At 37.5% G+C, this 26242-nt stretch overlaps 1 protein-coding gene across 1 annotated transcript in view; it reads left to right on the top strand.

Moving 5' to 3' along the window:
- Positions 1 to 26242, top strand: part of GREB1L (GREB1 like retinoic acid receptor coactivator) — a 161275-nt gene that overhangs the window by 47758 nt on the left and 87275 nt on the right. Inside the window, exons 6-10 of the mRNA XM_064294664.1 lie at positions 17653 to 17781; positions 21021 to 21137; positions 21639 to 21758; positions 22933 to 23070; positions 24724 to 24909. Of these exons, the coding sequence (XP_064150734.1) occupies positions 17653 to 17781; positions 21021 to 21137; positions 21639 to 21758; positions 22933 to 23070; positions 24724 to 24909 (690 nt within the window). The remainder of the gene's footprint in view (positions 1 to 17652; positions 17782 to 21020; positions 21138 to 21638; positions 21759 to 22932; positions 23071 to 24723; positions 24910 to 26242) is intronic.

The following is a 26242-nucleotide window of genomic DNA, read 5'->3' as shown; positions in this document are numbered from 1 at the left end:
AACATCTAAAATAAACCCACACATATATGCACAAGTGATATTTTAACAAAGGTACAAAGGCAGTGCAATGGAACAAGGATAGCCTTTTTGACAAATGGTGCTGGAACAATTGTATAGCCATATGCAAAAATAATGAACTGGGATCCATACCTTATACCACACACAAAAATTAACTCAAACAGATCATAGACCTAAGTGTAAAACTATAAAACTTCTAGAAGAAAACAAAAGAGAAAATATTTGTGACCTGGGTTAGGCAAAGATTTTTTAGATACACCACCAAAACACAGTTCATAAAAGAAGAAATCGATAAATTGGACTTCATCAAAATTTAAAAGTTCTGTTCTTCAGAACACTGTTAAGAGAATGAAAAGGCAAGCAGACTTGAAGAAAATCTTTGCAAAGCATATAAAGGAATTGCATCCAGAACAATAACAAAATAATCAAATTTTTTAAACGGGCAAAAAAAAAAAAAAAAAAAGCTCTTGAAGAAATGGTCAACACCATTTGTCATTAGGAAAATGTAAATTAAAAGACAATGCAATACCACTCTGGAGGGAATGGAACTTTAATACACTGATAGTGGGAATACACTTTGGAAAACAGTTTGGCAGTTTCTTTAAAAAGTTAAACATACACCTACCGTATGGGCTAGCCATTCCCTTCCTAGGTATTTACCTAAGAGAAAAAAAAAATACATGTCCATACAAACACTTGTACACAAATATTCATAGCAGCTTTATTTTTGATAGCCTCAAACCACAAACAGCTCAAATGTCCATCAACAGGTGAATGGATTAACAAATTGTTGTATATCCACGTAAAAAAAAAAATGTGATACTACTCTTAAAAAGCAAGTTTCTGAGTCTCCTCTGACATCCATCTTGGTCTTTTCTTTTCTGTCTTCTCAATGACCTTTTGCTTTCTTCATGTATGATGTCCTTGATGTCATTCCACAACTCGTCTGGTCTTCAGTCACTAGTGTTCAATGCATCAAATCTATTCTTCAGATGGTCTCTAAATTCAGGTGGGATGTACTCAAGGTCATATTCTGGCTCTCGTGGACTTGCTCCGATTTTCTTCAGTTTCACCTTGAACTTGCATATGAGCAATTGATGGTCTGTTCCACAGTCAGCCCCTGGCCTTGTTCTGACTGATGATACTGAGCTTTTCCATGGTCTCTTTCCACAGATGACGTCAATTTGACTTCTGTGTGTTCCATCTGGTGAGGTCCATGTGTATAGTCACTGTTTATGTTGGTGAAAGAAGGTATTTGCAATGAAGAAGTCGTTGGTCTTGCAAAATTCTATCATTTGATCTCCAGCATTGTTCCTATCACCAAGGCCATATTTTTCCAACTACTGATCCTTCTTCTTTGTTTCCAACTTTCCCATTCCAAGGGCCAGTAATTATCAATGCATCTTGATTGCATGTTCGATCAATTTCAGACTGCAGCAGCTGATAAAAACCTTCTGTTTCTTCATCTTTGGCCCTAGAGGTTGGTGTGTAGATTTGAATAATAGTCATATTAACTGGTCTTCCTTATAGGCGTATGGATATTATCCTATCACTGACAGCATTGTACTTCAGGATAGATCTTAAAACGTTCTTTTTGGCGATGAATGCAACACCATTCCTCTTTGAGTTGTCATTCCCAGCATAGTAGACTATATGATTGTCCTATTCCAAATGGCCCATTCCAGTCCATTTCAGCTCACTAATGCCTAGGATATCGATGTTATGTGTTCCATTTCATTTTTGACCATTTCCAATTTTCCTAGATTCATACTTCGTACATTCCAAGTTCCAATTATTAATTCAAGCCTCGAGTTGCAATAGTGAAGGATTCTATGGGGAAAATATTAAACAACACAGGAAGCACCAAAGAAGATGGAAGGAATACACAGAGTCATTATACCAGGAAGAATTAGTCAATGTTCAACCATTTCAAGAAGTGGCATATGATCAGGAACCGATGGTACTGAAGGAAGAAGTCCAAGCTGCTCTGAAGGCGCTGGTGAAAAACAAGGCTCCAGGAACTGATAGAATATCAATTGAGATATTTCAACAAACAGATGCAGCTCTGGAGGTGCTCTCTCATCTATGCCAAGAAATATGGAAGACAGCTTCCTGTCTAACTGAGTGGAAGAGATCCATATTTATGCCTATTCCCAAGAAAGGTGATCCAACCAAATGTGGAAATTATAGAACAATATTATTAATACCACACGCAAGAAAAATTTTGCTGAAGGTCATTCAAAAATATCTGCAACAGCATATTGACAGGGAACTGCTGGAAATTCAGGCTGGTTTCAGAAGAGGACGTGGAACCAGGGATATCATTGCCGATGTCAGATGGATCCTAGCTGAAAGCAGAGAATGCCAGAAGGATGTTTACCTGTGTTTTATTGACTACGCAAAGGCCCTCGACTGTGTGGATCATAACTAGTTATGGATAACATTGTGAAGAGTGGGAATTCCAAAGAACACTTAATTGTGCTCATGAGGAACCTTTACATAGATCAAGAGGCAGTTGTTCGGACAGAACAAGGGGATACTGATTGGTTTAAAGTCAGGAAAGGTTTGTGTCAGGGTTGTATTCTTTCACCATACCTATTCAATGTGTATGCTGAGCAAATAATCCGAGAATCTGGACTCTGAAGAAGAAGGAGGCATCAGGATTGAAGGAAGACTCATTAACAACCTGCGTTATGCAGATGACACAACCTTGCTTGCTGAAAGTGAAGAGGACTTGAAGCACTTACTAATGAAGATCAAACACCACAGCCTTCAGCATGGATTGCACCTCAACATAAAGAAAACAAAAATCCTCACAACTGAACCAATGAGCAACATCATGATAAACGGAGCAAAGATTGAGGTTGTCAAGGATTTCATTTTACTTGGATCCACAATCAACTGCCATGGAAGCAGCAGTCAAGAAATCAAAAGACGCATTGCATTGGGTAAATCTGCTGCAGAGGACCTTTTTAAAGTGTTGAAGAGCAAAGATGTCACCTTGAAAACCAAGGTGTGCCTGACCCAAGCAATGGTATTTTCAGTTGCATCATATGCATGTGAAAGCTGGACAATGAATAAGAAAGACCGAAGAAGAATTGATGCCTTTAAATTGTGGTGTTGGCGAAGAATATTGAATATACCATGCACTCTCAAAAGAACGAACAAATCTGTCTTAGAAGAAGTACAACCAGAATGCTCCTTAGAAGCAAGGATAGTGAGACTGAGTCTTACATACTTTGGACATGTTGTCAGGAGGGATCAATCCCTGGAGAAGGACATCATGCTTGGCAGAGTACAGGGTCAGCAGAAAAGAGGAAGACCCCCAGTGAGGTGGATTGACAAAAGTGGCTGCAACAATGAGCTCAAGCATAACAACGATTGGAAGGATGGCTCAGGACTGGGTGGTGTTTCATTCTGTTGTGCATAGGGTCACTATGAGTCAGAACCGACTCGACGGCACCTAACAACAACAACTCTTCAAAAAACAGGAATGAGCTACTGATACTCATAATAACCTGGATGAATCACCAAATAAATGTACCTAGTGAAAGAAGCCAGACAAGAAGAAGTAATGTTTTATGATTCCATTTATGCAAAACTCTTCAAAAAAAAAGCAAGCTGATCTGTAGTGACAGAGAGCAGATCAATAATTGCTTGAGGCTGGGGAGCAGAAAAGGCGCAGGAGGGAGAGATTACAAAGGGGCGTGTGGAAATTTTGGGGGATGATAAAAGTGTTCACTGTTTTGACTGTGGTAATGGTTTCACAGGTGGATATGTATGTCAAAACTTATCAAATTATATACTTTTAGAATGTGCAGGTTATTATGTGTTAATTATACATCAAGAAAGCTGTTTTAAAAATCAGTAACATAAGAGCAAGTTAGGATATCTCATTTAACATTAATTTTAGGGGGAAAATATTTTCATGTTTTAATTAAATACTAGCTCTATTTTTTTTTATTTGAATCAATAGTAAAACATAGCTGACAAAAATAACTAATGCAGCCTCAGAGTGCCCTAACAGAAATACAGTGCAGTCTGTGGTGTTAAAATAGGTCCAGTATATTCTACTCAAGAACGAAGCAAATTATCTAGTCTGTTTTTCAGAACTGACGGCAATGGGTTTGTTTTTTCAATCATTTAGAAAACGCATAATAAGTTTTAGCACAACAAATATTTATTGAATATCTACTGTGTTCTAGGCATTGTGCTAAGCCTGCTAATTGTTACTGTGAGGTAGATTTCAGTACCATTTTGCAGGTCCTGAAACAGTCTCAGAAGATACAGAATTTGGCCAAAAAAGAACTAGTAAGTGGCAAAACCAGGATTCAAACTCTTTCTACTCACTGCTTAATTGAATCCCTTCATATGAAGTCTCCCCATCCACCCAGTGATTTTTGGGCTAACAGAGAGGTACTGAGTTATTGCGTAAAGAGGGTAAGGATATTGTTTTGGCTTTTTTTTTTTCCTTTTCATTTCTTTAGCCATGATGTGCTAGGAGCTGGGAATGCCCTCAAGGAGCCCATGACCTAGTGGGAAAGACGAGAAGTTACAAACTACTACAACATATAGCGCAGGCTGTGACTCACTCAAGCAGCTTTCCAAGTTTGTAAATCCTCCAGTGCTTATAAATTCTCTCTTTAAATGGCTTTGAAATCACTAGCGGAAAGAAATCAAGCCTTGGTCAGGTGCTGAACTAATTTACTCACTATCTAACTGCTGGGTTTCTCACAGTACCCTTGCAGCCCTACAATTCAAATTCATTCCTGAGCAAGATTACAGGGTATCACATTTTGGACATTTAGGGCTGTTCCCAAATAATGAAAACCACTAGCGTTAAATACTAAATATGTAAATGTCACCATATATAATAAATACAAAAGTAGAAGCTTGTGCAGTGTGGTAAAGATTAGGGAATAATGTAATAGGATTTATATTTTGGGAAGGTTACTGGGGCCTTATCTCATATTTATCTATGCTATTTTGTTTTTCTGTAATTTATGTATTACTTATGAAATAAGACAAGCAATATAAATGAGATGAATTGTCAAAAATTAAAAATAAAACCATGGAGTTTGGTAAGACTGCTGTAAGGAATAAAAAGGGTTGGAGAACACCAGTAGTTTTGTAGACAAAGAAGAACTTGCACTAGGACATAGTTTGTCTTGGTCACCATTTTATGCATTGTTGCTAGGCACCAACAAGTTGACTTCAACTCATAGCAACCTCATGTGACAGAGTAGATCTGCCCTGTAGGGTTTTCTAGGCTGTAATCTTTTTTTGTTTGTTTTTCAAATTTTTATTCCGCTTTAAGTGAAAGTTTACAAATTGAGTCAGTCTATCATATAAAAATTTATATACACCTTGCTACATACTCCTAATTGCTCTCCTCCTAATGAGACAGCACACTCCGTCCCTCCACTCTATTTTCATGGTTGACTACGGCATCTAGATCTTCCCTGTCTTTATTAAGCTTCTTTCTCGATGTCCTGTCCGTCACCGAAAGTGGTGTGTTCAAGTCTCCTACTATAATTGTGGACCTGTCTATCTCACTTTTCAGTGCTGTTAGAGTTTGTTTTATGTATCTTGCAGCCCTGTCATTGGGTGTGTAAATATTTAATATGGTTATATCCTGGTATAAAAAAATATATATATATAGTGTCCTTACTTGTCCTTAGTGGTGAATTTAACTTTAAAGTCTATTTTGTCAGAAATTAATACTGCCACTTTTGCTCTTTTTTGATTGTTGTTTGTTTAATATATATTTTTTCCATCCTTTGAGTGTTAGTTTGTGTCTCTAAGGTGTGTCTTTTGTAGGCAGCATATAGACAGATCGTGTTTTTTATCCATTCTGCCACTCTCTGTCTCTTTATTGGTGCATTTAGTCCATTTACATTCCACATAATTATAGATGGGTATGAGTTTATTTTGACGTCTTTTTTTGTGTGTTGTTGACAGTTTCTTTCTCCCACTTAATTTTTTGTGCTGAGTAGTTTATGTATTGTCTTTTCCTCTTATTCATTGTTCTTGATTTTATTTCTGCTGAGTCTCTATTTTTTTCTTGTATTTTATTTTGATAAGTAAGATAGTTAATCTCCTTTGTGGTTTCTGTAATATTTACCCTTATTTTTCTAAGTTTAAACCTAGCTTTTATTTCTTTATATCGCCTTATCTTCCTCTCCATATGAAAGATCTATGACTACATTTCTTTGTCCCTCTTTATTGTTTTCTTTTACATTGCTGTTTCCCTGTTGTGAGCGTTTTTTATCTTGATTTATTTTTGTGATGTCACTGTCTGGGTTGACATCTGATTGTTCTGTCCAGTGTACTAGTCTTGGGTTGATACCTGATATTATTGATCTTCTAACCAAAGAACTGCCTTTAGTATTTCTTGTAGTTTTGGTTTGGTTTTTACTAATTCCCTAAACTTCTGTTTATCTGAAAATGTCCTAATTTCACCTTCATATTTGAGAGACAGTTTTGCTGGATATATGATTCTTGGCTGGCAATTTTTTTCCTTCAATGCTTTATATAAGTCATCTCAGTGCCTTCTTGCCTGCGTGGTTTCTGCAGAGTAGTCTGAGCTTTTTTTTTTTTTTTAATAATTTTTATTGTGCTTATTTTATGTTTTTTTTTAGTTTATTTTGTTTGCTTACTGTATTGTAGCTTCTTGCTTTGTTTTGTTTTGATATGGCCAAATGGGTTGCTTGATTGAGCTAGCTTGATTATTTTCACCTTTGGTGCTCTGATGTCCTGTCCCCAGATGGCTAGAGCTATTATCAGATATATCAGTCTAGGATTCCATTCACTTTTCTTGTATGAATTCAGCTCAGGTGTCCAGGTAGCTGATATCAAGTGTGTGGTACAGGCTCTGTCCTATAGTCTTAGCGGGGCAGGGGTGATTGGTGTAGGTACCGGTATCTGATTGCAGCAGGATGTCACACTCTGAACAAGGTGGGGCTGAGAACCATCCCCCAAATGTCTGTGGGGAAAGCTTGTCCCTGCTCCCTAGAGCATACAGTTGGGTGGGTTCTGCAGACGGACCATGGGCACCTAATGCTTTTGTTTGTAAGTACTGGGAGGTACCAGTTATCCTTGGATCTGTGTTGCAGGTGGCTAGGTTACCTGAGTGGCGCCACCAGTCCTTATGCCTGTGATGTGGGTAGGTGAGGACCCTATTTAATAGGCAGAGCGGTGTCAAATATCAAACACCCACCTCTTTACCACACAGCTGAAATGGTTGTAGCCTGCCAGCAAGGGCGTATTCTTCTGAAAAAGGCTCACACAGGTCCATGCAGGGAGGAAAGATATTCAAAGTCCATGGACTGTTTATGCCTGGACAGGAGCCGCTTCTCTCCTGAGCTCCCCCAGTTAGTGGAGCTGGCAAATTATCTTTTCCCCCAATTGTGAATTTATTCCTATTCCAAGGCTGAGAGGATGGCGCAGGGTGCTCAGCATGGCCTATCTGAGACCCAGGGAAATCAACAGCCACTGAAACTGGCTTGGGGGCCAGGGGCATGGTAAAATATACGTAAGTACTTAGCTTTTGCCGAGAGCACCAATATTCTCTGGTTCTGAAGGTGTGAGTAGGCTGTGTGGCTGGCTGCTTCTCCCTGAGACAACTGTGGCCAAACACTACCACCAGCCCGCTGCAGCCGCTCCCGGGAATGGTGCCTGGGGGATCCCGACATTTCAGATCCAGTAACTCCTCTCCACTTCTGAACTGTCTCTACCTCTCCCTGCTGCTCAGTCCATTTTCTGACTTTGCCTTTCATGTTCAGGGCTCCTAGCTTGTCATAAATATAGTCATTTCACTTGTCTTTTCGGGTCTTTTTTGTAAGAGGGATTGCAGGACGCATCTGGCTATTCCGCCATCTTGGCCCTGCCTCTTAGGCTGTAATCTTTACGGGAGCAGATCTCCAGATCTTTCTCCCATGGAGCTTCTGGGCAGGGTTGGAACTGCCAACCTTTTGGTTAGCAGCTGAGCACTTAACCATTGTGCCACCAGAGCTCATTATTTTACCTGCAGACCTGAGCAAAGTTCTTGGCACATGGTAAGTGCTCAATAAAATTGTAGACTAAATCAATAAATGCAACAGTGGGATTCAGAATGATAGGGGCTAAAAATTGTCTTGTGGATTTGAGAATTAGGTCATTGATAACTCTATAAAAGCAATTTCATTGCAGTTGAATTATCTTTTGAAATTACTATGTATAATCTAATGCTAAAAGAAACGTCCACTTTGTACAGTTAAGAAGTACTTCTGACACCAGTTGTCAGTCTACATGTAACTATTTTCTATCCTTACTTTAAAAAAATTTGTTTATTCTAATGTTTTGAAATGTTTACATTTTTCAAAAATACATGTGTATGTATGTGTGTATAGGAGTCCCTGGGTGGTAGAAATGGTTAATGTGCTTGCCCGCTAACCAAAAGATTGGAGGTTTGAGTCTACCCAGAGGTGCCTCAGAAGAAGGCCCTGGTGACCTACTTCTGAAATATCAGCCCCTGAAAACCCTTTGGAGCACAGTTCTATTCTGACACATCTGAGGTTGCCATGAGTCAGAACTGGCTTGACAGCAACTTGTTCTATATGTGCGTATATTCGTATATAAAGTGAAGTTTCTTTTCCATTTTATCTCATTTCTGCGTAAGCGTCCCAAACCAGAAACTCCTATAATTAGTTTCTTACATTCTAGATTTTCTTTATGTCTACTCAGGCAAGCACAAACACGGATTATTTTTACCCCTTTGATTTTCCAAGGCAGCACTGTGTACTCACTGTTCTGTACATCACTTTTTCATATTGTTAGGCCTTAGAGATCTTTCCAAACTAATAAATAGGGAGTTATGATGGTTAAGGTTGTGTGTTAGCTTGTCTGGGCCATGATTCTCAGTGGTTTGGCAGTTATATTGTATAGCAGTCTATCGCTTTAACCATTGTGCCACCAGGGCACCACCTCACCACTGCTAATATACTTCCTGTTTCTATGGATTTGCCTATTCTAGACATTTCATATAAGTGAAATCATAGAAAATATGGCCTTTTGTGACAGGCTTCCTTCATTTGGTGTAATGTTTTCAGGTTTCATCCATGTTGTACCATGTATCAGTACTTCATTCCTTTTTATTGCCAAATAATACCCATTGTATGGATATACCACATTTTGTTTATCCATTTGTCTGATGATAGAGATTTGGGTTGTTTTCAGTTTTTTTTTTCTATTATGAATAATGCTGCTATGAACATGTATGTACAAGTTTTTATATGGACATATGTGTTCAATTTTCTTGAGTATATACCTAGGAGTGGAATTGTTGATCATATGGTAACTCTGTTTAACTGCTTGAGGAGATTGTTTTCCAAAGTTGCTGCACCATTTAACATTCCCACCAGTAATATATGCAATTCCAATTTCTCCATATCCACGCCAACTCCTGTTATTGTCTGCCTTTTTAATTTTACCCATCCAGGTGGGTGTGACTAATTTTACTCATCCTAGTGGATGAGTCATTAAAAAAGAAGGAAAGAAAAGACCAAAATGGATGTCAGAAGAGACACTGAAACTTGCTCTGGAATGTAGAGAAGCTAAAGCAAATGGAAGAAATGATGAAGCAAAAGAGTTGAACAGAAGATTTCAGAGGGCAGCCCGAGAAGATTAAGTATTATGATGAAATGTGCAAAGCCATGAGTTAGAAAACCAAAAGGGAAGAACACACTCAGCATTTCTCAAGTTAAAAGAACTGAAGAAACAATTCAAGGCTTGAGTTACAATACTGAAGGATTCTGTAGACAAAATATTGAATGACACAGGAAGCATCAAAAGAAGATGGAAGGAATACACAGAGTCATTGTATCAAAAAGAATTGGTCTATGCGTCACCATTTCAGGAGGTAGCATATGATCAAGAATAGATGGTACCGAACAAAGGAATGCAAGCTGCACTGAAGGCACTGGCGAAAAATAAGGCTTCAGGAATTGACAGAAAACCAACTGAGATATTTCAATAAATAAATGCAACACTGGAAGTGCTCAAGAAATTCCGAAGATATGGAAAGGCCTGGCCAACTGACTGGAAGAGATCCCTGTCTCTGCCCATTCCAAAGAAAGGTGATCCAACAGAATGCAGAAGTTATCAAACAGTATAGTTAATATCAAACACAAGTAAAATTTTACTGAATGTAATTCAAAAATGGTTGCAGCAGTACATCAGTAGGGAACTGCATGAAATTCAAACCAGATTTAGAAGAGGACATGGAACAAGGGGTATCATTGCTGATGTCAGATGGATCTTGGCTGAAAGGAGAAAATACTAGAAGAATGTTTACCTGTGTTTTATTGATTACACAAAGACCTGTGACTCTGTGGATCATAACAAATTAGGAATAACATCGTGAAGAATGGGAATTCCAGAACACTTAATTGTGTGCATTTGGGACCTGTACACAGACCAAGAGCCAGTCATTCAAACAGAACAAGGGGATACTGAATAGTTTAAAGTCAGGAAGGGTGTGGTCAGGGTTGTATCCTTTCACCACAGGTATTCAATCTATGCTGAACAAATAATCCGAGAAGTTGAACTATATGAAGAAGTACGTGACATCAAGATTGGTAGAAGACTTATTAACAACCTGCGATATGCGGATGACACAACCTTGCTTGCTGAAAGCAAAAAGGACTTGAAGCACTTACTGACTAAGATCAAAAACTACAGCCTTCACTATGGATTACACCATGATATAAAGAAAACAAAAATCCTCACAACTAGATACTGGTGAAGAGTGAGCTTCTTGGATCAAGTAGACACATAAGACTATGTGAGCAGCTCCTGTCTGGAGGGGAGATCACAAGGTGGCCAAATGGACACAAAAATAGAGAGTGGAGGGAAAGAGTGTACCGTCTCGTTAGGGGGAGAGCAACTAGGAGTGTATATAGGTTTTTGTATGAGAGACTGACTTGATTTATAAACTTTCACTTAAATCACAATTAAAAAAAAAATCCTTACAACTGGGCCAATAAACATCATGATAAACAGAGAAAAGATTGAAGTTGTCAAGGATTTCATTTTACTTGAATCCACGATCAACACTCATGGAAGCATCAGTCAAGAAATCAAAAGGCACGTTGCATTGGGCAAATCTGCTGCAAAAGACCTCATTCAAGTGTTAAAAAGCAAAGATGTCACCTTGAAGACTAAGGTGCACCTGACCCAAGCCATGGTGTTTTCAATTGCTTCATATGCATGTGAAAGCTGGGCAATGAATAAGGAAGACCAAAGAAGAATTGATGCCTTTGAATTATTGAGTATTGGAGAATATTGAATATACCAAGAACTGCTAGAAGAACAAACAAATCTGTCTTGGAAGAAGTGCAGCCAGAATGCTCCTTAGAAGGAAGGATGGAAAGACTTCATCTCATATACTTTGGACGTGTTGTCAGGAGAGACCAGTCTCTGGAGAAGGACATCATGCTTGGTAAAGTAGAGGGTCAGCGAAAGAGAGGAAGATCCTCAACAAGATGGATTGACACAGTGACTGCAGCAATAGGTTCAAACATAGCAAGGATTGTGAGGATGGTGCAGGACTGGACAGTGTTTGGTTTTGTTGTACCTAGGGTCGATATGAGTTGGAACTGACTTGATAAGAAAAAAAAAATTTTTTTTTTTAAAACAACAGTGGGTATAAAGTAGTATCTCATTGTGATTTTAAATTACATTTCTCTAATGGTTCATGATATCGAGCATCTTTTCATGTGTGTATTTGTCTATCTTTGGAGAAGTGTCTGTTTGTGTCTTTTGCCTGTTTTTCAGTTTGGTTATTTGTTTTTATTGTTGAATTGTATGAGTTCCTTATATATTCTGGGTGCAAGAGCTTTATCAGATATATGATTTGAAAGTATCTTCTCCCATTCTGCATTTTTTTTTCACTCTTGCTGCACAAATTTTTTTTTAATGAAATCCAATTTATCTATTTTTGTCATTTGTTGCTTGTGCTTTGGTGTCATATCTAAAAAAACATTGGTCAGAAAAACTCCTGTGTTTTCCTCTAAGAACGTTGTAGTCTTAGCTCTTACATTTAGGTCTGTAATGTATTTCGAGTTAATTTTTATATATAGTGTGAAGAAGAGGTTCAACTTCATTCTTTTGCACGTGGATATCCAGTTGTGCCAGAACAATTTGTTGAAAAGACTATTCTTTCCTCCTATTGAATTGCCATGGCACTCTGGTTGAAAATCAACTGACCATAAATATGAGGGTTTGGTTCTGGACTCTCAATTCTGTCCATTAAATCTATGTATCTAACCTTATGCCAGTACCACACTGTCTTCATTACTGTGACTTTGTATTAAATTCTGAAATAGGAACATGTGAATTCTCCAGCTTTGTTTTTCTATTTCAAGACTGTCGCAGCTATTCTGGGTCCCTTGCATTGCCATATGAACTTCAGAATCAGGTTGTAAATATCTGTAAAGAAGCCAGTTGGAATTTTGATGGGGCTTATGGTGAATCTGTAGATCAGTTTGGGGAGTATTGCCATCTTAACAATATTAAGTCTTCTGATCCATGAAAATGGAATGTATTTTTATTCATTTAGGTCTTCAATTTCTTTCAACAATGTCTTATAGTTTTCAGAGTGTAAGCTTTACACTTCTTTGTTAAATTTCTTACTAAATACTTTATTCTTTATTATGCTACTGTAAATGGAATTGCTTTCTTAATTTTATTTTAGAATATTTCATTTTAAATGTGTAGAAATACAATTGATTTTTGTGTATTGATCTTGTATTCTGCAACCTTGCTGAACTCATTTATTAGCTCTAAACCAAAAAAACCAAACCCACTGCCATCGAGTCGATTCCAACTCATAGCAACCCTATAGGGCAGAGTAGAACTGCCCAATAGTTTCCAAGGAGCGCCTGGCGGATTCGAACTACCAACCTCTTGGTTAGCAGCCATAGCACTTAACCACTACACCACTAGGGTTTCCTTATTAGCTCTAGTAGTTTTTAAGTGAATTCCTTAGGATTTTCTATATATATGATCATATCATCTGCAAATAGGTATAGTTTTACTTCTTCCTTTTCAACCTGGATGCATTTTTTTTTCCTTTCTAATTACCTTTTTTTTTTTTTTAATTACCCTAGATAGAACCTCCCATACAATGTCGAATAGAAGTAGCAAGAGTAGACATCCTTATCTTGTGCTTGATCTTAGGGAGAAAGCATTCAGCCATTCATGATTAAGTATGATGATTTTGGTGGATTTTTATAGATGCCCTTTATCATGTTGAGAAAGTTCTCTTCTCTTCCTAGTTTGTTGAGCGTTTTTATCCTGAAAGGTAAGGGTGTTTGTTGAATTTTGTAAAATGCTTTATATATACTTTTTGCGATTATCATGTGTTTTTTTCCATTATTGTTGTAGTGTATTACATTGATAGATTTTTGTGTGTTAAATCAACCTTGCATTCCTAGGATAAATCTCACTTGGTCATGGTATGTAATCCTTTTTATAGTTACTGGATTCTATTTGCTAGTATTTTGTTGAGGATTTTTATGTCTATATTCATAAATTTCATGAATTATATTCTGTAGTTTTCTTTCTTGTGATGTCTTTGTCTGGTTTTGGTATCAGGATAATTACGGGCCTTATAGAATGCATTGGGAAGTGTTTTTTCCTTTTTCGTTTTTTGGAAGAATTTGTAGAAAGGTATTAAATCTTCTTTAAAGGTTTAGTAGAATATGCCAGTAAGGCCATCTGAAACCAGGACTTTCTTTGTGGGAAATGTTTAAATTACTGCTATAATCCCTTGTTATAGATATATTCAGATTTTCTATCTCTTCTTGATCAGTTTTGGTGATATGTGTTCTTCTAGGAGTTTGCCCATTTCATCTAGGTTATCTAATTGTTGGCATATAATTGTTCATAGTATTCCCTTATAATTCTCTTTATTTCTGTAAGGTTGCTGTCTTTCATTCCTGACTTTTTCTGATGATCAGTTTAGCTAGAGATTTGTCAATTTTGTTGATCTATTCAAAGAGCCAACTTTTGGTTATATTGATTTTCACTATTGTTTTTCATATTGTTTTATTATTTCATTCATTTCTGCTCTAGCCTTCTGTTTGCTTTGGGTTTAGTTTGAATTTTTTTTTTTCTTAGTTTCCTAAGGTGGAAAGTAAATTATTGATTTGAGGCCTTTCTTCTTTTTTAATATAGCCATAAAATTCCCTCTATGCACTGCTTTAGCAAATCCCTTAAGTTTGCACATTTTGTGTTTTCATTTTTACTTACTTTAAAATGATTTCTAATTTCCCTTGTGATGTCTGCCTTTGATCCATTAGTTATTTAAGAATGTGTTGTTTAATTTCCACGTATTTGTGAATTTCTCTAATTTCCATCTGTTAATGATTGCTAATTTCATTCCACTGAAGTCAGAGAATATATTTCCATATGATTTCAGACCTTTTTAATTTGTTGAGGCTCGTTTTATGGGCTAACATAAGATCTATCCTGGAGAATGTTCCCTGTGCACTTGAGAAGAGTTTGTGTTCTGCTTTTATTTGGATGAGGATTGTATTGATATCTGTTGCGTCTCGCTGGCTTATAGTATTGTTCAAGTTTTCAGTTTTCTTATTGATCTTCTGCCTAGTTGGTCCATCTACTATTGAAAGTGAGATATTGAAGTCTCCAACTATTAATATTAAATTACTTATTTTTCCCTTTAAGTCTATCAGTTTTCACTCCATGTATTTTGGGGCTCTGGTGTTGGTGCATGTATGTTTACAAGTGCAAATGTCTTTCTGGTGGATTGACCCTTTTACCATTATAAAATATCCCTCTTTTTTTTTTTAGTAACAATTTTTGTCTATTAGTATGACCAGTCCAACTCTCTTTCAGCTACCATTTGTATGGCTAGAATATGTTTTGCCGTGCAGAATTTCATTTTCATGTAGTTGAATTTATCAATCTTTTTTTCTGGCTTCTGTATTTTGAGTATTAGTTTGGCCTTTTTCACTTCAAGGTAATAATTAATTCTCCCATATATTCTCTTATTATTTTTATATTTTCAATTTTTAAGTTTATAACTTTCATCCATTTGATTTCATTTTGGTCTTATTGTAAAAAATGGATTCAACTTAATTTTTCCCTTTATATCCAATTCTCTCAAAACAATGTATTGAAGAGCACATTCTCATTGCTTATTTGAGCTGCCAACTTTAGCTTAAGCTAAATCCACATGCGTATTTGTATCTGTTCTAGTATACTGCCTTTTTTTCCCATTGTTGTTTATCTACTAATGCGTCGTGACCATAAAGTTTAATTGACTGAGGTTTTATAATATATTTTATTTTATCACTGTGCTAACCTCATTGCTTTTACTTTTCAGGTTTGCAGCTATTCTTGTCTTATTTTTCCATATCAACATGACATCAGCTTGCCTAGTTAAAACATTCTAATAATTCTAACAGTAATGCTAATAATATCTAAACCTGTTGGTATTTTTTTCTAAAATCATGTTAAATTTATAAAGTAACTTAGGTTTATCAGCATTTTGACACTGAATCTTCCTGCTCAGAAACGTGGCATTGCTGTTTCTCTTTTCATGATCTTCAGAAGCATTAGAAATTTTTTAATCTTTAATGTCAAAATTTTCAAATGTATATATAAAAATAATAGAGAGAGTAATATAATGAACCACTTATCACCCAACTTTAGTAGTTTTCAACACATGAAAACTTTAGTAGTTTTCAACACACAGCCAATACTATTTCATCTTCCTCTTTCCCTCCCCCAATATTTTAAAACAAACCCCAGACACATTATATTTAGAAGTATTTTCTTTATATGATTATGTATGTTTCTTATTAAGCTTATTCCTAGGTATTTTATTTAACTATTGGACATATATATATATATATATATATATAATTTTATATCCTTTATTTATTTTTTTATCTTTTTTTAAAATAATTTTTATTGTGCTTTAAGTGAAAGTTTACAAATCGAGTGAGTCTCTCACATATAAACTTACATACACCTTACTACATACTCCCATTTACTCTCACCCTAATGAGTCAGCCCGCTCCCTCCTTCCAGTCTCTCCTTTTGTAACCATTTTGCCAGTTTCTAACCCTCTCTACCCTCCCATCTCCCCTCCAGACAGGAAATGCCAACACAGTCTCAAGTGTCCACCTGATACAAGTAGCTCACTCCTCATCAGCATCTCTCTCCAACCCATTGTCCAGTCCATTCCATATCTTTTATTTTTTTAATATTGGCCTATGTTAATTTGAATTTATGGATTTGAAACAACAAGATGAGTCACTACCCTTCTTAGTCTCTCTAACTTCATTATTTGTCAGCCAGATTTTACCTATGTTTTACCTATGTGTATACCTGAACTATTAGTTAGGAATATACTAAATAAACTAATGTAGTAAGCTACTCATTCTGTTCTAAACAACATGATTGTGGCCTGAAAAATATTGCCCAGCCCTTGTAATGGCACAGTAAACTTACCTGGGATTCCTGTCCCACAGGCTGTCTGTTAAGACATGAAAAACTTGGGCTGTCTTTAGTTTTCCATAACTTTGTAATGTTATATGTGTACTTGCTGGACTCTGTTCTCCCAGGAGACCTTAAAATCACTCCTTGGTAGTAAGTGAGACTCTCAGAGAGGCACGTTAACTCTTCTAAACCATTAGGGGATGATTTCAGTCTTTTGAGTTCTTATGGGAAATGCTGACTAGATGTATCAGGAACCACGTTGTGAAGTGAATGATATTTTTTAGAATATTTTTAATGCAGTACCATCAGTATCTTGTTTGATTTCCAAACTCTCAGAGAGTGTTACTAGTCCCTTTGGCACTTTCCTGTGTTAACTGATGTTCTGCTGGAGTGAGGTCAGGATTTAGGGCCTGCTCAATTAAAAAAAAAAAAAATTTTTTTTTTTTTTTTTGCTCTATTAGAAGGACTCATGTTGGCTGGAGTCTTTCTCCCATGGCATGTAGGTTTTCTGGAATGAATTATTTTCTGAATCTAAATGGGAGCTTTCTTTTGAATATACCTAGTATTACATAGGTAAATTAATCCTAGTTTATTCAAAAAATTACAGCAACTTTCCTTCTAAGAGAAGTCCTTTCTTCTAGGGTACAGTGACCTAGTTTGCGTGAAATCTCTTAAGTGACAAACTCATCTGGATAAAGATAAATATATCGCATTAGAATATGATTTTGAGGGGATCTGTGGAGGCAGTTTTGATATGGAGCATAGTGATATCCTTGATACCAGGTCACCTGACTTTGATCAAGTTAAGCAACTATTACTGTTTAAGAAAATAATACCTACCTCATGAGTTATTAAAGGAATAAAGTGAATTAATATATTTAAAGAGCTTAAAATAATACCCAGTACATACTAACTTCTTTTTTTTTTTTTACATACTAACTTCTAATGAATGTTTGTTAAATAAACAAAAAGTAAAACAGATAAATTGACTTTCCTAAAATGTCAAAATAGGCCAAGGAAAACTCCAAAATTTTGGTCTGCTTCCTCTCAACTCACTCTTTTGAATTAGCTTCCTTTCTGAAAATATAATAGTTGCTAACTTAAACAACCTCTTTCGTTTTAAAGATTCACCGATTCTCAGTCCATCTAATTCTGCAATCAATTTAAGTGGAGCTCAGGACCTGACCCGGAATAAGAATGTTGTGAAACCACTGGCTTTATCTTTGCAGGTTGTAGGGAAGACTTTTGCTGCAGGTGATGTTTTCCTCGCTTATATTTCTTTGGTAAATACGTAGTCTATAAAAGACTTATGGGAAATTTATTTGACAAATTGACAATGAAAATAGAAGCTGCTTCTACCCGCCAGTTGAAAACAGAAGCAAGGCTGTTCATAGCAGTGTTATTGCACAAAGCCTTGTGGTCTCTGTTTCCAACCAGAAAAGTCAGGGGATGACATTTGACATACAGAGGAGACAGAGCAGTTTGATTCCAGTCAACAACTATTTATGGAGCTCCTGCTATGACTAGAAGCTGGGGGTACAAAGATAAATAAGACTCAGTCTCTGATCCCTAAGGTACTTGTGATCTAGTGGGGGAGACTGACCTTGTACTAATTTTGTTGGGTTCCATAACAAAGCACCACAAGGTGGGTGGCTAAAACAACAAATATTTACTCTTTCAAAGTTATGGTTGCTAGAAATATGAAATCAAGTTGTCAGCAGGGCCATGCTCTCTCTGATGGTTCTAGGAGAGTAATCCTTCCTTTCCTCTCCTAGCTTCTAGTGGTCCCAGGCATTCCTTGGCTTGTAGCAGCATAACTCTAATCTTTGCCTTTGTCTTCACATGGTTGCCTTCCTTGTGTGTCTGTCTGTCTTTTATTCTCTTTCTATAAGGACACCAGTGATACTGGATTAGGGTTCACCCTATTGCAGTATGACCTTGTGTTAACTAATTACATCTGCAAAGACCATATTTCTAAATCAGTTCACATTCACAGGTACTGGGGGTTAAGGCTTCAACATATCTTTTTGAAGGGCACAATTCAATCTATAACAAGCCTATAACAAGATATTTTGGGGGTATTGTGATAAATACAATGTGCTAGTGGAGCATTAAGAGAAGGGAGTTTCAGCCCAACATTTTAGGGAAGAATTGAGAATGAGTTGGTGGAGGAGCTTGGTTTTGGATGGTGAGGAGGTGTTAACTATACAAAGGAGTGGGGGAAAGGCATTTCAGATACAGGCAACAGCAGGAGCAAATGTTCAAAGGAAAGAAGCAATATGATGTGTGGACGTATTTCCAGCAGTTTGGACTTGTTAGACGGTGGTGGGCAAGGAAAAGGTCACGGGACATCATGCTAAGAAGTGAGGATTTCAGTCTATAACTGATGGAACAGGGGAGTGACATGGTCTTATTTGAACCTGACCTAGACCATTTTGGCAGCAATCTATAGGAAGACAAGAGTCAGGAAAATTAGTGAGAGGTCATTTCAATAGTCTAGATGAGAAATAAGTCCTTGGCCAGGGTGACAATAGGGTTGGAGAGGAGGTGACAGATTGGATTACTACCAGTAAGCAAGACTTGACTGAGTTAATATGAGCATGAAGGAGAAGAAGGGGTCTAGGTGATGTCTACCTTTCTGTGCTAATGGTGGTACCATTACATGAGACAGGGAATACAGAAGGAGGGCCAGGTTCTCCAGGAGGAGAGAGTTTGGTTTGCATATACTGAGTCTCAGATATCATGAGACATACAAGTGGAGCTGTTCAACAGTCATTTGATGTATCATGGGGGAAATCCATACCGGTGGTTTAGATTTAAAATCATCAGGGTAAATAATATCACTCAGGGAGAGATGTAGGGTGAGAAGCTGTGAACTGAGGATAAATCCTAGAAAAGCCCAGTGTTTGAGGAGAAGAAATGGTCAGAGACAGAGAAGAAGAATGAGGAGAAAAAGAGCCTCACATTTTTGGAGACTTTCCAACAGTTCGGCATCGATATTTACCCAGCCCACTTTTGTTCTTACACTGGTCCCAATGCTTGCAGCTTCGCCCTCCTAGCTTAGATTACAGACCTGAACAAGTTGAATCCAAATTTTTATAGCATTTTAAAAAATAATGAAATACTGGATTTTAGCAGTAATTATCTTAGCTTCTAAAACCATCAGATGAAAGGCTGTTGGACAATGTTATAGTACAAAGATTTTAGACTGACAACTTGTGAACCCCCTGATCAATCTTAACCTAACAAAAAGAGAGAAAAACCAGCCATTATTTGCTTCCTGATGGAAATAATACAACTGTACTTATGAGATACTCTTGGTGAAAAACTGAACCTGAATCTGATCACCTTTATATCTAACTACCTGTTTATAGAAAATACAGGGGACAAAGGAATATTAAGTGACACCATGAGTATCCTAATAGCAAAATCCAGAAAATGGGAAACTCTGCCAGGTCTTCAACAAATTAATTGTAAGAAAGAAAAGGAGGACGCGAGAAATCCTAAATGTTAAAAGAGGTTTACGGAACATATCAGCTGAATTCAATGTGTGGATCTTTTCTGAGTCCTGATTTGAACAAGCCAACTGTAAAAAATTATTTCTGAGATAATTGAAGTAAATTTGAATACTGATGGGATATTTGTTGATATTAAGAAATTATTAGTCATAATTAATGGGATTGTTAATTTTAGGAGCCCTGGTGGCGCAGTGGTTAAAGCACTTGCCTGCTAACTGAAAGGTCAGGAGTTCAAACCCACCAGCTGCTCTGCTGGAGAAAAATGTGGCAGTCAGCTTCCATAAAGATTACATTCTTAGAAACCCTATGGGACAGTTCTACTCTGTCCTATAGGGTCACTGTAAGCCCGAATCAACTCAACAGCATGAGTTTGGTTTGTCTGGGTACTGTTAATTTTAAGTATAATAATGATATTACAGTTACGTCTTTTCAAATAGTCCTTTTCTTTTATAAATGCATACTGATGTAGTTATGATTGAAATAATATGATAAATGGGTTTACTTCAAAATAATCTCGAGTGTGTATGATGTATGTGGAGGCAGGAGGGAAGCCGGGGGTATGGATGAACTAAGTTGGCCGTGAGTTTATAAATTTTGAAGCTGGGTCGTAGGTACATAGGAGTTTGTTATACTCTTCTCTCTACTTTTGTATGTTTGAAAATTTCCACAATAGAGTTAAAAAAAAAAAAAAGTTTTCCTTTCCTTCTACCCACAATCTCCAAACACTTCACGGAAAATGACTTTTCTAATTCGAAGATCTCTTGAGGTTTTAAAGAATTATTTTTAGGTGGCATTTAATTTTCAATGAAGGTACTACTCTGATGGTTGTAGCTGGTTTTATTTAAATTGGCTGAGTCCTGTCAGTGATGTGCCTTCGAATCCTAGAGTGTGAGGTTTTCTGTGGTGGCAGCATCACAGAGTGCAATGTCCTACCCAACCTCTCTTCTGAGTGGCTTTTCCACTTGTGTCCTACAGATGCTGCTAATGGAAACAGTACCCATGGAGGGAAGAGCAGTGCATCCGGCTCTACTCCAGCCCGCCCAGTGACTTACTCTTTGTCACCAAGACCAAGCTATGCATCAGGAGACCCAGGTAAAAAACCCATCTTAGAATCTTGAATTAATGCATTTAATTATGGTAGAAATGCTACAGATTCTGGAACAATGAATTATCTGACGGCACACTTCCAGTATTTTTTCTTAGCTTGTCAAACAACGTTTTGAACATTTACAATTGGTGTGAACAGTAATGATTAAATAACTTAGTGATTCTACATGGATGAGCCTATCTGGGAAATACTGTTGAAACAAATGTGTAAGGGAGGCGTTTTGAAAAACTGTGGGATCTTCTGACCAAAGTACAGGATTCAACAGTCTTCACTGTTGTGTGACTCTGGGCACATCTGAGCCTTCCTTAGTCCATTTCAAAATGATTATAACAATCATGGTTGTATTACAACTTCACATGGTTGTTGATAGAATAAAAATGAAATAATCTGGGTAAAGTTGTAAAACAGTGCCTTATGTTATTCTCACATTCTTTCCTTTCTTCCACATTGGTGAAAACAAGACCCATCTTTCTTTTTGTCTTCAGCTACCATGTTCACTTCTGGGCCACCAAAGAAACGACACCGGGGATGGTATACCGGGTCGCCTGTCCCCCAACCTGGTCTAGTTGTACCTGTTCCTACAGTTCGACCTCTTGCAAGAAATGGTAAGATTTTATTAGAAGACTGGTTTAAAAAAAAAAATTTTTTTTTAATTAGCAGCGATATCTACTCTTGTTCTTTCCCTGAATCCTTGAAGATAAATTTCCTTAACTGACCACTGTGCCCAATATTATGTAAGGATATTAAAAACAAAAAAACCCAAACCCATTGCTGTCAGATCAATTCCAACTCATAGCCACCCTGTAGGACAAAGTAGAACTGCCCCATAGAGTTTCCAGGGAGCACCTGGTGGATTCAAACTGCCAACCTTTTGGTTAGCAGCCATATCTCACTGTACCACCAGGGTTTCCAAGGATATTAATAATAGGTAATATTTTGTTTTCCTCACATCTGCCTTCCCTACAACCACATGTGATCTTAATTCATTTGGCATAGTTTTCTCCCATAATATCAATAAGCCATGGTGTCACATACGTGATGCTATCAGCTCACCATCAAAGGGCACAGAAAGACTTATTTTGCTGATAGTGGTGTTAGATTTGCCCTCCTGTGATCTGGTTTCCTATGTGACCCGTGCTTATTATTTCCAGCCTGAATGGTTCAGCCTGTAACTAGAACCCTGAAAAACCAACTGGTTCTTCTTGATGATATACCCAAACTATGGCCACGGGGTACCTATGGTTAAATGGTAAAATGCTTGTCTACCTTGCTGTAATAAATTTAACTATACCAATTCTGAGACATAAATGGGGTTCTTTAAAAATTTAAGTTTGTTTAAATAGATAATTTTAAAGACTACACAGAGATCTCATATACACAAAGAATTGTGCCAATATGTTACCTGCTGTTGCCTTTAGGTAGTACTGATTAATGATGAGTTATCCTTCTTCACACTTTTCTAATTTCTGCAATGAGCAGATATGCCTTTGGTAATCTGGGATGAATAGATAAAATACAAAACAGAATCCTAAAGATTACATGTGGAAAAACAACTGGAAAGTAGTAGTTATCTCCAGATGGTACGATCATGATTGATTTTTTCTTCCTTTTGTTTTTTCTTACTTCTAATTTTGTATAATAAACATGGATTACTTTAGTGGAAAACACACGCACACAAACTTCTTTATTAAAAGTATTAAAACTGTATAGCTTTCAATTGTACTTCATTTAGCTTTCTCTTATAATCCTTCTTGTCAAACAATTTTTTTTTTTTTCCAGAGCCCCTTTTATCTGCCCCAGGTCCACAGACCCCATTAACTGGAATTTTACAACCTCGGCCCATTCCTGCGGGGGAAACCGTAATCGTTCCTGAAAATCTGCTGAGTAACTCAGGAATTAGACCAGTAATTCTGATAGGTAAGGCAAAGGAATTCCAAGTTGCCTGTCAGTTGGAATCCAGGAGTGTTTCTCCTTTTAATTGTTTGTGTATTTACTCATGTGTTCATAAAAGTATTCATTTATCCCTGTATTGGTTCTTTCAGCTTTTATTGGCCAGCTATTTCATGTTATATTAAACATATGACTAAAAGTTAAGAATTTATTTGCCCTCAAGGAGCTCTGTGTAGTGGGGAAGTCTGACATATAAATAACAATTACAGCAAACTCTGATAGGTGAGGTCGTGGAGGTCTGTACCCAAGAACTTCAAGGGCTCAGAGGAGAGAGGTCTTACCTCTTCCTGGAGGGGACTGAGAAAACTTTTCTCAGAGGTGAGGTTTAAACTGGGTCTTGAAGTATTGGTGAGAATGGAAATGGCGGGGGAGGGGACATTCCAGACAGAAGAAGCCAAACCACAGAGAAAAGAAGCTAAGCCAGCTAACAGGCCCCACACACCAGAACCAGGAGGCCCCAGAGTTGCAGGTCTGAACCATGGGAAACATCTGTGAGTCAGTATCTTTAAAAAGTCTGGGTTCTTCTAGGCTGTGTATAAGTGAGGCTGTAAAAATTTAGGGGTACTTAGATTTGAGGACTAACTTAGCACCTTTCATACCCACCTCAAGAGTCCTCTCAGTCTTGGGACTAGCCTAGCCAGAAAGAGACTGTCTGCTCTACCTTCCGGACAAAACAGGTGTGGTGTTTAAGCACCACAGGTCTTTAGGGTATATCTAAGTTAGGTGTTATATGCTTCTTGCAGTTGGCCTGAGCCTACTGATATGGCTAGTTTTGCTTCAACCCTTGTCCTTTATTTGGCTGCCCTATCTACTCATCCTGGGCCTGTAAGCACTGGAGGATCCCAGTTGTTTGAATCCTATATGGCTTAGGAAAGTCTAATTGAACATTTATATTGTGCAGCTAAGCCTTGGAAAGATAATGTAGAACATGGGAACCCTTTGGTTTCTGCCTTTTGGGAGTCTCACAGAGAGATTGCCTTCACTACAGACCACTGAAATGGGGCATATTTCAACATATATTTATCCCATCTACTTCCAAGATCATTTGAGGCTGTTTACTCACATACAGGGGAGAAATAACAAAAGTATCGAAGACAGGCAGAAGGAGTAGAAACTATCAAGCACCTTCAGCTGGTACACCATTGCTTTGGATCAGTGAATTTAGCTTACATTTTCTTTTAAGAAAACCCCAGGAAGTGAAACATATTAGTTTGTTTTCTAACTTCTACAGAGAAATTTCTTATCTGAAAAGAAATCTAATCTGGAATTTCTGGGAAAATATTCTAGAATTGCAGTTTTACAAAGAATACAGAGATGCTTTGCAAACTCTGACCAATCCTCTATGGCAGAGATGTAATATTAACATGGCTTTTCTGTGGGAAACAGAGATAACTTGAGTATTTTGCTTCCTGTTCATCTAGTTTAAGATAAGGATAAGAATTTGGAGCAGCCAAATAAATTCACTAGGATTGATACATTTGTTTGGTAGCCACCTCAGAGGGCAGGGGACTTTGTAAGCATCTTTGTATTCTATTTGAGCAAGTGTACCTGATTAGACCTGAAAAAAAAAAAAAAGTTGAACTTTTTAGACTTATTTATCAACCTGCTTCTATTGGACAGGCTATGGCACTTTACCCTATTTCTATGGAAATGTTGGTGACATTGTTGTGAGTCCTCTGCTGGTGAATTGCTACAAGATTCCACAGGTGGAAAACAAAGATTTGGAACAATTAGGGTTGACTGGCTGCCACCTCCTGAGTGTGGAAAACATGATTCTTCTGACTATCCAGTATCTTGTGCGGCTAGGTAAGCTGTTTCGGTAACCATTTGATAGTGACTATTCCCATTTTTCCTTGTAACACACTTTTCCTTTCTTTTCCCACTTTCTCACATTCATCCAACTGTCTCTGTCTCTTATTTTCCTTCTTTATCTTCCACCATTTCTTTCCTCCAACTCCATTCTCTATGATTTTTCCCTTTCCTCTCCTTTGTTTCTTTGCTCCTCCTTCTTCCTTTCTTTGCTCCTCCTCCTTCCTTTCTTCCTCTTCCCTATTTCAGCCACCTGCCTATCTCTGTTTTTTCCCGATTTCTCTCAGATCCAGCCTCCCTTCCTCATCTGGAAAAGATGAATTGCTCCATCTAGTGTCCAGTCTCATGCTCCTAAGCTCTCTAAAGCATTCAATGCAGGCAGAGCCTTAAAGAGCTGTGCCAAGTAACCTGTGAAAATGCAACTGCTATATGGAATGTAAATATAGCATTGACTTAGGCAGTGATTTTCCCATTTTCCGCTTAGCCTTTTTATTTTGTCTATCCACTGTCCCTACATCCATTTTTTTTTTTTTTTTGCTTCTGTAGCTATGTCCCTTTTACATAGTCCCATCGTGTTTTCCTTCCCTGAGGTGGTAACTGTGGACCTCTCTGAAAGGCTCTCTGAGCTTTAGGGTAAGGAGGTGTATAGGTCATGAACCCTGTACTTACTCTATTTGATATATCTTCTTGAGCCGCACGGTGGGTACATGCAGGTGCCCTGACACCACTGTATTGGTTTGGCAGCATTTACATTGAAAAGTCCTTTATTTTGCAAACTTTGGTAGGCCATCCGACATGCACCCTAGTTACAAACTCACTCCAGGACTTCAAGCCACTGATTTATTTAGAAAAATGTTCAAGATGTAAAATTACACAGGAAAATTTCATATGCACTCTCATGAATTTTTTTTAGTGTTAGAAAGATACTTTAATATTAAGAAATAAAATAAAAATACTGGTCTAGCCAAAAGCTTTATCAGGCCAGATTCAGTCTTTGGAGCATCACTTAGCAACCTTGGCTATAACATTTAGTGCCCGAGAGTCTCAAGGCCTGCTTAGATGTGCCTTTGATACTTTCAAGGCTTCAGGTCTCCCATGAGCCACTTTCATGATAAATCTAGGACTTGCTGATTGTGCTTAACCAAACCAAAAACCAAACCCAGTGCCATCGAGTCGATTCCGACTCATAGCGACCCTGTAGGACAGAGAAGAACTGCCCCATAGAGTTTCCAAGGAGCGCCTGGCAGATTCAAACTGCCCACCCTTTGGTTAGCAGCCGTAGCACTTAACCACTATGCCACCAGGGTTTCCAGTTGTACTTACTGATAGG

Source organism: Loxodonta africana, chromosome 11, assembly GCF_030014295.1.
Source record: "Loxodonta africana isolate mLoxAfr1 chromosome 11, mLoxAfr1.hap2, whole genome shotgun sequence".
Taxonomy (NCBI): domain Eukaryota; kingdom Metazoa; phylum Chordata; class Mammalia; order Proboscidea; family Elephantidae; genus Loxodonta; species Loxodonta africana.
This window is presented reverse-complemented; position numbering and strand designations above follow the sequence as displayed.